This window comes from Martes martes, assembly GCF_963455335.1.
Source record: "Martes martes genome assembly, chromosome: 15".
Classification (NCBI taxonomy): Eukaryota; Metazoa; Chordata; class Mammalia; order Carnivora; family Mustelidae; genus Martes; species Martes martes.
Genome location: NC_137903.1, coordinates 13831487 through 13845934, shown reverse-complemented (window position 1 = coordinate 13845934; position 14448 = coordinate 13831487). Strand labels below are relative to the sequence as shown.

Sequence of the window (14448 nt, the reverse complement as noted above, 5' to 3'; positions counted from 1 at the left end):
TACTTTGTGGTACACAGTAATTGCCTTAAGCAATATCATATCTAATAGGGACGGGGAGGGGAATTATGACTGATAAAATTAAAATGGAGATCTGTCTTGACTAACCTTTTTTTTTTTTTGCTGTAAATCAGCAAAATCTAACAGCTGAATTTCTTGTCTTTATAAGCCTATGGCCCTGCCCCTGCTTTAGCTTAAATGGAGTTTCTGAGAATTCTGTCTAGAATAAGCATTCTGGGATGGATTCATGTTACTTAGAGGCAGTTCAGTTAACTGATGCATTGAGTCAAATATGCAGGCATTTTAATCTTGCATGATATGTGTAGTGGCATTCAAATAGTAAATTCAAGTAATTATGGTTTTAAAATAATGAAGAAAAATGCAAGTTGTTTTGTTTCCTTATGAGAATCACTGGTAAATTAATTAGTTGCAAAATAGGTGATTAAAAAATGAAAGAAAAAGTAAAGCTGTTGAAAGCACATGGCCTCACAGAGAAAGGTTAATTTTAAAAATATAGCTCATGATTTCTGAAATGCTTTATTTCGTATTTTAATTTTATTTAAAATGATGTTTGAGTTATAATTATTTTGGAAGAAACTAAAGGTTAAGTTTTAATAGGTTGATTTGTTTTGGAATTATATTAGTCACTAATGAAATGCTTAAAAAATTTTCTTTTTAGTGTTGTAGATGTATTTAGGAAAAAGGAGTATGATGCAGCAGTTAAAATCCAGAGCTGGTTTCGAGGATGTCAAGTTCGGGCATATATCAGGTATATGATTTTGTTATGGGAATGTCAGATATATCATAAAAACACACTCCTTGAAAAATATGATTTATTCATGTAAGTGTTGATTACAAGTAATCTTTTACTTCTAATGAACTTAATAAATTATATGATGTCTTTTCTTTTTTAAAGATTTTATTTATTTATTTGACAGAGAGAGATCACAAGTAGGCAGAGAGGCAGGCAGAGAGAGAGAAGCAGGCTCCCCGCTGAGCAGAGAGCCCAATGCGGGGCTTGATCCCAGGACCCGGAGATATGACCTGAGCTGAAGGCAAAGGCTTAACCCACTGAGCCACCCAGGCTATATGATGTCCTTTTTAAAGAAATAACTCTTTCTGGTCTTTTCTTATATATCAAAAAACTAAATTATATCAACCATATCTCTAATTTTAAAAAATACTCAATATCATAAACACACTTGATTAGATTCTTTCCTTCAAATTCCATAGGATATGACAAATGACTGGACTTTATTTATAGCAATGAATTCACTGATTGTTAAGAAAGGAAAAACAAAATAAAATAAAACGAAAGAAGTTGTTCCAGTCTTCTCCAGCCTGTTGATAGATAAGGGCAAATGATATCAGAATGCTGCCGTCCTGATTATAAAGAGACTAAAGCTGATTTCCCTATCCTAATTGTCCTCATTTTTTCTTCAGCACTCTAACTTTCCTTCAGTCTCTCGCATTTCTGAAAAGCATTGCCCTGGATAAGGTGGAAGAAGAAAAAACCTAGTACATAGTAACTCATTCAGATGATCAACCTGGGATTATATTGTATAGTGCCTTCTGTTAGCTCGTGGGAGCCAGACTTGCAGATCCAAGTGTGAAGATGAGGTTTCTCTTTTGGCCCCCCCATACCACTGAGGAACATGGCAACAAAGTGTATTTTTTTAATTCAGCAGATTAACAGGTCATTAGCTTGGATTGACTGGGAAATATAAGCATGAAAAAGGAAGAGTTTCTTTACCTCAAGAATTACTTCTAAGTACTTACGATGACTTATACCAACATTGCCTGGCTTATCTCTTGTTCCTTTGACCTGTTTTATAGTCTTAACATTCAAAAATATTTCCAAGAATTAGTATTGAAGAGTATTTGTAATTTAAAGATATTTAATCATAAGCCCAAAAGGAATACTGAATATTTATTTCTGTCCCCTTTTGCTACTTTTAGAAATTTATAATTCTATTGCAGAATGATAGCTCTACCCTTTAAAAGTACACAAAAATTTGCCTTTGAATTTGAGCTCTTGAATCGTAGAAGATACAGTCTAAGAAAAATTTTAAACAATAATCCTGTTCAAGGAAGCATACTAATAAGTCTATTTTTCACCCAGGTATTTACATAGAGTAGCAACTGTTATTCAGAAATGGTGGAGAGGTTACTCAGGCAGAGAAGAGTATCGGCTACTTGTAAAGGTAAATATTATAAAATTTATGTATGTTAGCATTTGAATTATACAATGTGCTATAACTTTAGTCATATTCACATGCAGCGTGGACGTTTTTGCTATAAATATTTACATAAAAAGAAAATTGGGCTTGGGATGCCTGGGTGGCTCAGTTGGTTAAGCCGCTGCCTTTGGCTCAGGTCATGATCCGGGGTCCTGCGATCGAGTTCTATGTTGGGCTCCTTGCTCAGCGGGGAGCCTGCTTTTCTCTCTGCCTCTGCTGCTCTGCCTGCCACTCTGCCTCCTTGTGCGTGCTCTCTTTCTCTCTCTCTCTCTCTCTCTCTCTGACAAATAAATAAATAAATAAAATCTTAAAACCAACAACAACAACAAGAAAATTGGGCTTAAATTTTAGAATGAGACCTCTTCTGAGAAGCCTTTTCTGATTTTCCATGGAGAATTGATGACTCAGTTCTTCGTACCCAGATGACACCAGACATTTTGTTAAAGTAACTTCCACAGTGTATGCATTTATGTGCACTTACTTGTCGATGATTTTCTCCAGATTCTAGATGGTGAGCCCTTTCAGGGTAGGCACAGCGGCTTGTTCGTTTAATCCCTGTTTCATAACATAGTCATTTAGCATTAATTGAATTAAAGTGGCCAAAATTAATTCTACAAAATATAAAAATAAGGTGATTTTACCATTGCCTGTTATTGGCTGTGGGGATATCGGCTGCTGGGATATTTTGAAGATTTGCCATAAATGTGGTATACCACAATTCTAGTCTTGTAGAAGTATATGGTAGCCTGCCAACTTACACTTCAGTTAAAAGCTTTAGGATATTAAGAAAAAACGGTTTTTTTTTTTAATACAAAATGAGAAAGTTTCTAATCAGTGGCCTACTTCATTTATGTTTTGGTTTGTTACTATTTTCGACTATAGTAGAGTAAATTTGTTTTTCATTTGTTCTTGATTAGTTGCATTTAAGTGAAATTAAAAGATATAGAGAGGGAAAGATAAAAGCAAGTAGGTAACTAAGTGATAAGCATTCAGCTTTAGTGAAAAAAACTTTAAAACATGTTGAAAAAGTACAGGAACTGTTTGGAGGAAGAGCCTACTATTTTAGATTTAGTGAAACTAAGTATTCAAACAGTAATTCTTCCATTCTGAACTTTCTGTAACTGTTGGGTCTCTCTTATAACTAGTTTTAAAACCACAGTGATGCTTTTACAGTGCAGATACTTAACCAACTGAACCACCCAGGTGCCCCGTTGCAGGGGGTAGGGGGGGGATATTTCAAAACTGTGTGTGTTTGTGTGTGTGTGTATCTTCTTTCTCATCAAGCTTTTTTTTTTTTTTTTAAAGATTTTATTTATTTATTTGACAGACAGAGATCACAAGTAGGCAGAGAGGCAGGCAGAGAGAGAGAAGGAAGCAGGCTCCCTGTTGAGCAGAGAGCCTGATGCAGGGCTTGACCCCAGGACCCTGGGACCATGACCTGAGCCGAAGGCAGAGGCTTTAACCCACTGAGCCACCCAGGCGCCCCTCATCAAGCTTTTTTACACTGGGTTTAGCATTCGTTGATGGCTTTGGCCAGAATCAATTATTATATTTGTTAAATAGCAATTTTCTAACTCTGTCATTTCTTCTACATTTACTTGTTAGCATGTTAGTATAAGAAAAAGATTTTTTCTTTGTTTGTCCTTTTTAAAATTTTTTACATCAGTATGAACTCATGGATTCCTTTTATTCAATGTGCTATAATAAATATAATAAATTACTGTCACTAATTGGTTTGGCACTCAAATTGATTTGGCCAGCAGAAGCTCCTTCAAACCCACTTTTAATAGAATCAGATTACTTAAATGGGATGATCAAAAAATTAAGGTATTTTCTTTGGAGTGCTGAGTGATCTTTAGCCCCATTATTCATTCATAGTTGGGGGTCTGTGTCAATGTATAGACAAGATAATAAGATATATGTATGCATATGGCTTTCCATGAGCATTACTGACTTAACTTCCATTGCTGGAATTGCTACTTACAAGCCACTAGTAAGAAGGTTATGAATGATTGAGACCTCTTTTATCAAATATACAAGAGTATAAACATTTCAGGGGCTATTGTCAATGTATTCAACTTGGGAATCTGTATTTATTCTAAAGATGTTGAGGTTGCTGAAAAAATATTTTTAAAAATTCATATAAAGATCCATTCTAGGAAATTTGTTTTGTTACTTTAGTGTCTTAACTGAGTTTGATCAAAAAGAATATCACTCAGCATGATCACTAAATTATTCTCCAGTTTTGGATCTAATTATCTTTGAGCTCTTGGGGTAAAAATGATAGAGATTTTCCTCATTTAGATTGGTTCTGATAGTTTTTTTTTTTTTAAGATTTTATTTATTCATTTATTTGACAGAGAGAGATCACAAGTAGGCAGAGAGACAGGCAGAAAGAGAGAGAGAGAGAGAAGCAGGCTCCCTGCTGAGCAGAGAGCCCGATGCGGGACTCGATCCCAGGACCTTGAGATCATGACCTGAGCCAAAGGCAGCAGCTTAACCCACTGAGCCACCCAGGCACCCTGGTTCTGATAGTTTTTAAGTCTGTTAAGCTATAAGCTATTTTAGAACAGGTCTGTTTTATTTATTCCTTTTATGCCATTATGTATACAGGACCTAACATAAGGATCTCAAATAACATAATTGGACCTCAATAAGTAATTATTGAATGAAATTAAAATAGATGCCATTTATTGATTGACTACTATGACTAAAATATTGTAGCAAACATTTTTTTAAAGATTATTTATTTATTTATTAGAGATCTCAAGTAGGCAGAAAGGCAGGCAGGAGGCGGGGGGTGGGGGGGGTGGGCAGGCTCCCTGCTGAGCAGAGAGCCTGATGTGAGGCTTGATTCCAGGACCCTGAGATCATGACCTGAGCCGAAGGCAGAGGCTTTAAATTTAACCCACTGAGCCACCCAGGTGCCCCTGTAGCAAACATTTTTGTGTTTAATGTCTATACCAACTAAAGTCTTACACAAGTCCTATGAATATTATCACTATTGTATAGATGAAGGATTTTAGTCTCAGATATGGTTACTTCCCCAAAGACATACTGTTAGTGATGTGTGGAGAAAAGTTCAAACCCAATTCGATGTGATTCCAAAACCCTTGTTTACTGAAGCTGATAGGCAGTTGAAGTTCAGCTCATTATTGAAGAATTCCCTCCTTTGGGTTATGCAGAAGTCCACGAAGCTTAAGTAGTGCTAACATACCAGGGATCCCCACCTTTGTGGAGCTTCATTCAGAGGAGGTCCTTTGTCCTGACCCATGTATTTGATCTTCAGGGTTCATCCTTTGAGAACTCTGTGGCTGGTGGGCCACGTAAAGGGAATCGGAATTTTTGTTAGAGTCAATATCCTGATATCCCTAGTACTTCCAGTCCTGTCTCCTTCACAGGTGCCACCAACTTTAGTCCTAGAGTTTTAGCCACCTTGGAACACTGGAAAAAATAAAATTAAGATGTTAAAAAAAAAAAAAAAAGAAGTGATAGTAATGCCAAATATTGTGTTTCCTTATTTTAAAAAGCTAATGCCCAGCTCTTCCCCAGGCATGTGGAATCTTTTATTTCTCTTTCTCTGCCCATAGCTCTCCTCTTAATATCTCTCTCCCATTCCAGCATAATTTCTCAGAGCTCAGGTTTTAAGAAAGCGAAGCTCAGTAGGGATGGACAGTCACACATAAGCCATCTGAGGCAAGAACACATGAAAGGACCTGCTACTTTCTTGGGTTGGGGGGTAGGACAGGAGTTAAAGATATTGTTTAAGCCTACATTAATTATCCTTTCACACACATTAGTATACATTGTCACTTACATAGTCTGTAGTAACTATGTTTAAATCATCAATTCCCAAATTTATTATGCATATATATATATATATATATATATATATTTTTTTTTTTTTTTGGCCTAACAGCTATATACAATAACAATGCCATGAGTGAGGCTTTGAAATTGGGAATGAGCATGGTGTGATGGGAGGCAGGAGGGATGTTGATCGGGTGGTTCAAAGAATTTGGGGACCAGCAGAAGGTTGGCGTGAATGTGGCTTTTAAAAAGTAATTTCCTGGGGCACCTGGGTGGCTCAGTGGGTTAAGCCTCTGCCTTCGGCTCAGGTCATGATCTCAGGGTCCTAGGATCGAGCCCCATATCGCGCTTTCTGCTCAGCGAGAAGCCTGCTTCCCCTTCTCTCTCTGCCTGCTTCTCTGCCTACCTGTGATCTCTCTCTGTTAAATAAATAAATAAAATCTTAAAAAAAATGTTAATTTCCTACATTTTAAAAGGAATTTCTTGTTTAAAAACTTTATATTCATAATACCCACTGGGTGTGGTGCATAAACAATGAATTTTGGAACACTGAAAAAAAAACCTTTATAGGGGCACCTGGGTGACTCAGTTGGTTAAGCGACTGCCTTCAGCTCAGGTCATGATCCTGGAGTCCCAGGATCGAGTCCCATGTCAGGCTCCCAGCTCCATGGGGAGTTTGCTTCTCCCTCTGACCTTCTCCCCTCTCAAGCTCTCTCTCTCGAATAAATAAATAAACTCTTTAAAAAAATAAACCTTACATTCATTATTTAATATTTTCCAACAATCTGTCAAGTAGAAAGTGCATGTGTTATTTTCATTTTTTAGGTAGAAAAATGGGAGCTCAGGAAGATTTGGTGGTTTGCCTCGAGTTCTCAGTTTCTGATCCATATAGATCCACATGCTAACTCCTTATTAAAATCTTCTCCGTGTGTCCCTCAGGTACCCCAGACCTGTTCCTCCTTATGTATTCCTTCATTCAGATAAATGGTACAACCATTCAACCAGAAATCCAGTCATCCTAGACTCTTCACTATATCCTTCTCACTACCCTTTATTTCCTATCAGCCATCAAGCACTTTCCATTTCCCCTCATAAAAGTCTCTTGACTTCAGTCTAAATATCATCATTTTATTCACATGCCTACAGCCCTTGCCATAGCATACTGCAAAAGTTTACATCTTTCATGTGACATGTCATGTTTTTCAGTCTCCAATTGCTTTTTCTCTAACCTCACTTCTTGCTACACCTGTATAAAATATACTTTGGACACATTAAATCATTTGCCATTGCCAAAATATGCAGTGTCCTACAAGTTTTTTACAAATGCCCCGTGCCTTGCCTAAAATGCCCTCCGTCCTTCGCTCTGACCTGCCTCCCATTGGCCCAAAGCCCTACTTACTCTTCCAGACTTGACTTAAACATTAATCTTCCCTGATCTCCTGAAGCTGAGTGTACAATGGTGGGAGACTGCACATACCAGGTGTGCCTTTCTAGCTTTGTTCATGTAGGCATTTGTCCCACTGTGATAAATTTGCTCATCTACATCTCTTATTTGACTGGGAGCTCCTGAATGGCAGTAACTGTTCAATTTTACTGTATCACAAATGTATCACAGCAAATGTCACATAGAAAGCCTGCCGACATTTTTGCTAACTGATTACATGATTCACAGGGATATATATGTTGGAAGACTCTTGCTATCATCAACGCAGCTGGTGATTGTATCAGTATGCATCAAAATTATTCACTACCCCCTTCTTCATAAAAGAGTGATTCTTTCCCATCTCATAGATTTTGGGCTAAGCCATGTGTTGTGGGCAGATGGGATATATGCCACACTCAAGATGAAGCTTTAAGAAGCTTTCTCCCTCTTTCCTTTTGGCATAAGAATGGCACACCTCAGTCTTGGGCTGCTCCTTCATCCTTGGGGTTAAGAGGAAGAGCTGTAGAGCATAGATAACTATAGGGAACCCTAGTCTACCCATAATGTGAGGGAGAAACTTTTTGTTCTATAAGCTACTAAGATTGCATTTTTATCTCCACAGACCTGATTAATAGTTATAATGATAATAAAAGTGTGCATGTTTATAAGAAACATTCTGAATGGGGCACTAAGTGAAGCTTACAAAAAAGATGTTTTTAGCTTTTTGAGTTTGTGATGATGTTAGGACACCTCCATGTGGTGGTATCTTGTAAGGCGATTTTGTAGAGTCTCTCAGCAGAGTGTTCGGCATATGATAATTAACACTCCACAAATGCTTATTAAAGTGAACACTTGAATGGGAGTTTAGATTAAGAGTCAGAGTTGGAGACAAAGATATTAGAACCATCATTGCAAGATGACTGGATTTTCTACCTAATGGGGAAAAAATATATCTCGAGAGTAGAGCAGAGGGCCAAGAATTAAGGCTTGTGGAACACATTAGGTAGGATTTAGGCAGAGGAAAGGGAATTATAGACAGATAATAACTAGAAAAGCAGAGACACAATATCACAGTAAACAGAGGAGAGAATGCCTAGCAAATTTGGCATTGTCAACAGTCTCAGATATGGCAAAGTCACACAGAAAATGAACTGAGAAAGATCCTAAGATCTCCTTAGATAGGTTCAGTAGTTTTAGACAACCTCCCTCAAAATTCTATTAACTAAAATATTTCTATCTAGCTTTTAAATAATTTTCATATTGACACCAGCTAGATTATCCAGTCCTGAAGGATCAATAGGTTCTCCACTACAGTGCCTTCATTAACTCACAATAGTAGATCATTTCTAGGTGTTGGTTTTTCTGTGTGTGTGTGTGTGTGTGTGTGTGTGTGTGTGAGAGTGAGTGATTTGACTCTTGGTTCCTTGATGACTATTGTTTTTGCTTCTTTTTATTCCCTACCTCCATTTCTGACCTTCCTGCTTACTTCCAGGGCACTGTATCTGGCAATAGAACCCAAATTTGTTCATCTTAGGGGTCTAGGATTGTGGATTCACAGCCTTGAAAATCTTTTCCTGGTAGTGAAAATTGATGGTATCTGGTGTGTGTGCTCGGTGCATATGCGTTTCATACCTGCTGAACTCTAACTTTACTGCAACTTGCTTTTCCTACTGGATACTCCAATGGTCCTGATGTTTTGGGAGCTTTCTTTCTTTCTTTTCTTTTTCTTTTTCTTCTTCTTCTTTTTTTTTTTTTTTTTAAGATTTATCTTAGAGATTGAGCGTGAGGTGGGGAGGGGCAGAGAAAGAGGGAGAGAGAAACTTCAGCAGTAGGACCTCCAAATCAGTTACACGTTAATAAGGTAACATTTATCACCCTTTAGTGTCAGAGCAGAAAACTGAAACATATTTTTTCCTTTCAGGGTCTTGCAGTTTAGATAAATACTAAAGGCTGGATAACTTAAGTTTCTGACCTACTGGTATTAATTTAAAACTTTATTAATATATTTTCATCATAATTATGAAATGAATTTAGAGTTGGTTCTCCTGGTTTTAAAGATTATGCTAATAATAATTGTAAGAAATAATATATTTGGCATTTGATATTGTATGTGGAAGAAAGAAAGGGTGTTTTAAAAATCAGCTGTTGATAATGAACAGATTGGTATCATTTGCCAACAAACAAGGCAAAGCATATGCACAAAATACTCACGATTATTTGATAATAAATCATTTTAACGATTATACTCAAAATTATGAAATGAGGATAGCACTGATGTGGAAAATAACAAAGGCTCATGCTCATGGTATCTGTTATCCATATGTGCATGGCTTCTAAAGGTTCCATTGTCATCACTTTAATGCAAGTGTTTCCTTTGTACTGTTCAATCTAAAAAATAAAGCCAGCTGATCTGGTTGGGTTTATATAGCTGTATTACTCAAAATTATTATGAATATGTATTGCTTTCAGTGTTCTGCTTTTGAGGAGCAAAGGAAAAAAAAAAGAGAGAGACAGATAGAAATCAAGAAAAAAATAAAAGAGAGACAGATAGAAATCAAGAAGCAGACTTAACTATGGAGAACAAACTGATGATAACCAGAGCAGAGGTGGGTGGGGGATGGGTGAAATTGGTGATGGGGATTAAAGTTACTTTTACTGTGGTAAGCACTGAGTAATGTGTAGAATTGTTGAATCACTGTATTAATAAGAACACTATATGTTACCTATACCAGAATTAAAATGAAATCTTTAATTAAAAAAAAAATCTAAAAAAACCTTTTTTTAGAGTGTTGTGCTTTTGAAAATGATTGACTGTTTCCTCCTTGAAACTCACCTTTTTTGGGGCTTTCAATGTAAATACTCAACAGTAAAGGAAATATTAGGTCATCTATGGTATGTTCATGTAGCAAAATACCATGTAGTCTTATAGATAAAAATATGCGAATAAGGAACTTAAAAATGGGGAACAAGACATATCTGTATTAAATCTGTCCCAACCAAATAGAAGAACCTTTAAGAGAAATCAAGCCACTAGGGGTTGAAGGAGAGGAATTTGCATTTAGAGTTTAAGACTTAAGACGGGGAACATTTCTACTTCCCAGGGTCTGGAACATGGCTGTGGGTTTAGTAATTAAATGTGTTGCCTATATGAATTTGACCATTAGCTTGATGCCAGAATTTTTAGAGCGTACTTGGGGCAGTTAGGGAGAAGTGAGGAGGAGGGAGGAAGGAAGTTAATAAGTAATTGGATACCTGAAGTATGACGATATTGAAAGGGATAAGAGAGTCTTAAGTGTGGCAAGCTTGCTATTAAAAAGTACGGTTTCTTGTTCTTTTGGTTTGTTGTTGTTGTCCTTTTTAATGGAGTACTTCTTACTGGTATGGAATGGTTTGAAAGTGCTTTGCAACTAGGAGAATGCCAGCTTCTTCTCTTGGAGTAGGGGAGAAAAGATAGTTTCTTCTATAAATGCTTGCAAGAAAAACAGGAGAAAGAAGGTTTGGACAGCTGAAAAAGAATGGTAAGACATTTCAGGCAAGGGGAGTAATATGGACATGGAGGTGAAGAAATAAAAAGCGTAATTTGATCAGATAGAGCTTTTAAAGGAGTGGAGTAGTGACAGATAATTGAGGGGAGAAATTGGGACCTGATCGTGGTAAGCTTTGAATATCACTTGACCTCCAAGAGGGTGGTTCTCATTTATCCCCAACCACCCTCCCATTGTAATTCACCTGATAGAAAGAAAAAAGAAAGAAACTCAAAATATGAAACATGCTTCCATCGGTAATCATGGTCCAGTCCCAATGAATAGCAACCCTGTCTAAAAGATCACATACATACCAACCATGCAGAAGATTATGTTTTTAAAGGGAATAAATCCTCCAAAAAAAAATTTCAGAAACCTTGTAAAAATTGTGGGGGATGACGTGGCCAAGGCCATACAGCTAACAAATGGTTGATTTAGTGTTCATCCCAGAAATACTTCCTGTGCTGTCTGTTGTAAATGCAACATATCAGTTCTGTTTATCCTTCTTCCTCTCTTTCTGTCCCCTTTCCCCTCTCTTTCCCTTTCTTTGTTCACCAGACATCTGGGGAAACATCTGTAATTGAGTATCATATTTTCATTACAGTGAAACTATTACCATTTATGCTTGATTTTCACTTCAGATTTTTAGTCTTAGTAGACTTAGTATTTTAGATAAAATGAGAAATTAATAAAGAGTAAGAAAAATTTTAAGAATTTTGTCTGTTGAGAAGTTACAATAGCTTGTCATTGTTGGATAGACTATTAATATTTAGTAGCTAGGATATTCTTTGCTTATCCAACTCCCATGCAATGGAAAAACAAATTTTGAGGACAGAATTCTAGACAGTAGTATTAGGAACAAGGGCTTTTGTATGATTTGTATTTTAACTACTCATATCCCAAAAAGACAGATACTAATAAAACAAGTAGTGTCATTGTTCAGAATGGAAATAAATGGACTTAGATGAAAGGAATTTTGCAAAATACTTCAGTGTCTAAATGTGTCTCATAGATAGCTTATGAAAATGAACAATTCATTCACAAATGATTTTTTTTTAGTGTTTTTAACATTTTGGTAAAATACACATAGCATAAAATTGACCATTTGTACCATTTTTAACTGCACTGTTATTCAGTGGCATTAAGTATATTTATGTTTTTATGCAACTATCACCTCTACCCATCTCCAGAATTGCTCCTTCATCGCCAATGGAGACTACTCGGTTAACAAAAGCTGCCCCCTTCCTCTAGCCTCTGGTGACTGCTTTTCCACTTTCTGTCTCTGTGAATTTGACTATTTCACATACCTCTTATAAGTGGGAACATGCAATATTTTTCACATAAATATATTTTTGTTACTTTCCAAAGCAAATACATTTAACATCAGTGATTCACGTGAGAATGATAAACTAGAATCAAAGTGCTCTTCCACCTTTAACAATGGAAGTCAGAATTCGTACGCTTAAAAGCTAGATTGCTCTTTTCTCTGTCTTCAGAATAAAATTTAACCTCTTGTATTTTGGAATTTTACTAATTGTTCAATTGCATACTTTTAGCTACAAAATGTGTTTAGCAGCAGCAGTGATAATCCCTTTTATAATCATCAACTATGTCCCAAGCCCCTTAAAAATTTTATCTCATTTTAATCTTCACCTCAACTCTTCAAAGTGTGTGCTGTTCCATATTGTGAGCCTGGAAGTCAAGACTGGCTGCCTTTGAGTAACTTGTCCAAAGCCACACAGCTGATAAAAGCAACATCAGCACATGAACTCAGGTCTGTGACTTGAAAGCTCACACGCAGTCAGTGCTGCTAACTGAACAGCAACATAGTAAGGGTAAGAAACATTACCTCTTTCTGAACCTAGACATTTTAGGAATGTAATTTTTAGTATGTTCCACTTGCGTAAAATCATTTAATGGTTATCTCTGCATCAATATAACTTGAAGAAATAAGGTATTAAGGTAAATCTTTTAACTTCACCACAAATGCCAAGAATTATGCCTCGCTTGCTATGACGAAGAATGAGAATTTAAAATGAAGTAACATCATTGTGTTCATTTGTAAATAACATATTGCAGCCAACTGTTTCTTAATTGCTCAGACTGTTGATAAATAATCCAGCCCTGCTGCTCTCCACAGACAATTTGCTTTGGATCAGACCAGGCAATTCAAACAAGCCTAATTACAGTGAAACCCTTTTATATGAATTTCTGTTTATTGCAGGGAAGAAAACCCCTATATAAAAGGTTAAGGCACTTATCTCTGATTTTTGACCAAAACACAGCACCTGTTACTTAAGCTAAAGTTATGTTAGTCAAATGAATTTCGATTGAATAAAAATGGATAAAATAATATTTGGATCAAAAATGTATATTTCATTGCTTTTACTATTTTTTATACTGTCATGAATTATGTTAATTTTATGTTTTTAATTAAAAGATATAACAGATGTAGAAACTTCATTTAAAGCAATATTTGTCTTGAAATAAGCTATGTTGCTAAATGATTATGTACTGTAACAGAGATTTGTATATTAATAGACAAATGTATCTATACTAGAAAGAAACCAAGACCTTAGGAAGTCTTCCCTATATCAGGGGATTTGCTGTAACATGATATCATTGTATTTATGATTTTATGGTGTTAAAATGAATATTAAATGAAACAAAATTCCCAAGGATTACTCAGGAGGCAGCTAAGTACATAACATTTTGTACAGATGGTTGGAAGGCACAATTTTGCTCCATCACTGCATCCATATCCTTGAACGATTTCGACTGAAGACAGCATTTCTTTGAATTTTTCATTAAACCAGACGTCTTGAAATATGAATTCCTTTTATGTTTCTGTGAGTTTTGGCTAAAAGAACCCCAGTGAATAAATCATACAATACTACGTGTCACCAGCACTTGTGAATATTTCTGCTTTGTTATTCTATTCTCAGTAGAGCACCATTGATTATCAAACTCAGCGGAGAGCATTTTATGATCATATATCTCCATTAGCTCCTAGTTTGACTACCATAGATTTTTCTGGTTAAGCCTGCATTATGTATTAGGAAGCCTATCTCTTCAATACAAAGTTTGATTTCATTTTTCTAAACCCAGAACTCTTATTATGTATTATGTATAAAGATTCTTATCTTTTATATGTAAAAATAGGCTTCACTGTCTTTGTGTAACTGAACTATAGGCCTTTTTTCTTTTTTCCTGATTCACAGTTCGCATCTTGTGCTATGAAGATGAATTTCTACAACGCAATGGCTGTCAGGGTAAATATTTCTTCACTTGTTAAACAAATGAAAAGTCAATTGTGCCCTGAATTCGTTTTTAATAAAATGAGCAAGCCAGAATAATGCAAATTTGATTGATATGCTAATGGTTAGAGAGAAAAGAGTACATAGTTAAAAAGTTAGTTATACTAAATAATCTTGGCAGTATTAAAAATTAGAGT

General features: G+C 36.0%; 1 protein-coding gene across 1 annotated transcript in view; it reads left to right on the top strand.

The window, feature by feature from the left end:
* The window catches only part of SPATA17 (spermatogenesis associated 17), a gene marked incomplete at its 5' end in the record, with an annotated part of 182122 nt that overhangs the window by 12767 nt on the left and 154907 nt on the right, over positions 1–14448 (top strand). Inside the window, 3 exons of the mRNA XM_080823976.1 lie at positions 677–766; positions 2120–2201; positions 14216–14266. Coding sequence (XP_080680102.1) covers positions 677–766; positions 2120–2201; positions 14216–14266 — 223 coding nt within the window. The remainder of the gene's footprint in view (positions 1–676; positions 767–2119; positions 2202–14215; positions 14267–14448) is intronic.